General features: G+C 48.6%; 1 protein-coding gene across 1 annotated transcript in view; it reads right to left on the reverse strand.

Moving 5' to 3' along the window:
* Positions 1 to 6: 6 nt before the first annotated feature.
* Positions 7 to 1,563, reverse strand: part of LOC110391626 (protein phosphatase 1 regulatory subunit 37-like) — a gene marked incomplete in the record, with an annotated part of 7,624 nt that continues 6,067 nt past the window's right edge. Inside the window, 1 exon segment of the mRNA XM_021383581.1 lies at positions 7 to 1,344. Within this exon segment, the coding sequence (XP_021239256.1) occupies positions 1,183 to 1,344 (162 nt within the window).

Consider the following 1,563-nt stretch of genomic DNA (forward strand, 5'->3'; position numbering starts at 1 on the left):
TCCTTGAAGATCACAGAACCATGGGATCCTATAGTAGTTGGGTGATAGGGGACCTTGAAGATCACAGAACCATGGGATCATACAGTGGTTGGGTTGGAAGGGTCCTTGATGATCATAGAACCAGGGGATTCTACAATGGTTGGGTTACAGGGGTCCTTGAAGATCACAGAACCATGGGATCGTACAGTGGTTGGGTTGGAAAGGTCCTTGAAGATCACAGAACTATAGGATCCTACAATGGTTCAGTTAAAGGGATCCTTGAAGATCATAGAACAATGGGATCCTACAGCCATTGAGTTGGAAGGGTCCTTGAAGATCACAGAACCATGGGATCCTACATTGGTTTGGTTACACGGATCCTTGAAGATCACAGAACTATGGGATCCTACAGTGGTTGGGTTAGAAGGTCCTTGAAGATCATAGAACTATGGGATCCTATAATGGGTGGGTTGGAAAGGTCCTCAAAGATCACGGAACCATGGGATTCTACTATGGCTGGGTTAGAGGGGTCCTTGAAGAACACAGAAACATGCGATTCTACAGTGGTTGGGTTATACAGGTCCTTGAAGATCACAGAACCATGGGATCCTACAGTGGTTAGGTGACAGGGGTCCTTGAAGATCATAGAACCATGGGATCCTATAGTGGGTGGGTTGGAAAGGTCCTTGAAGATCACAGAACCATGGGATCTTACTATGGTTGGGTTGGAAGGGTCCTTGAAGATCTCAGAAACATGGGATACTACAGAGGTTGGGTTAGAGGGGTCCCTGAAGAACATAGAAAAATGCGATCCTACAGTGGTTGGGTTAGAGGGGTCCTTGAAGATCATAGAACCATGGGATCCTACAGCCGTTGGGTTAGAGGAGTCCTTGAAGATCACAGAACAATGGGATCCTACAGCGGTTGGGTTAGAAGGGTCCTTGAAGATCATAGAACAATGGGATCTTACTATGGTTGGGTTAGAGGGGTCCTTGAAGATCACAGAACCATGGGATCCTACAGCCGTTGGGTTGGAAAGGTCCTTGAAGATCATGGAAGCATGGGATTGTACAGTGGTTGGGTTGGAAAGGTCCTTGAAGATCACAGAACAATGGGATCCTACAGTGGCTGGATTACAGGGGTCCTTGAAGATCACAGAACTATGGGATCCTACAGTGGGTGGTTTGGAAGGGTCCTTGAAGATCACAGAACCGTGGGATCGTACAGTGGCTGGCTTGCACTCACCTTCCTCATCATGTGCGCGGCCGCCTGCCAGCCCCGCGTCCCGATGTGTTTGTTGAAGGAGATGTTGAGGTGCGTGGCCGACTCGTAGTACTCGATCATGTCGAACAGCGCCGAGGCGCCCTGCAAAGACAGAGCGGGCCAGAACCAGCGTGAAAACGGGGCGGAAAGGTGGAAATCGGAGATTAGTGCAGGAAAAATGGGGCAGAAAGGTGGAAATCGGAGATTAGTGCAGGAAAAATGGGGCAGAAAAGTGGAAATCGGAGATTAGAATGGAGAAAATGGGGTGGAAAGGTGGAAATCGGGATTAGAATGGAGAAAATGGGGTGGAAAGGTGGAAAT

Source organism: Numida meleagris, unplaced genomic scaffold (assembly GCF_002078875.1).
Source record: "Numida meleagris isolate 19003 breed g44 Domestic line unplaced genomic scaffold, NumMel1.0 unplaced_Scaffold422, whole genome shotgun sequence".
In the NCBI taxonomy this organism is placed as follows: Eukaryota; Metazoa; Chordata; class Aves; order Galliformes; family Numididae; genus Numida; species Numida meleagris.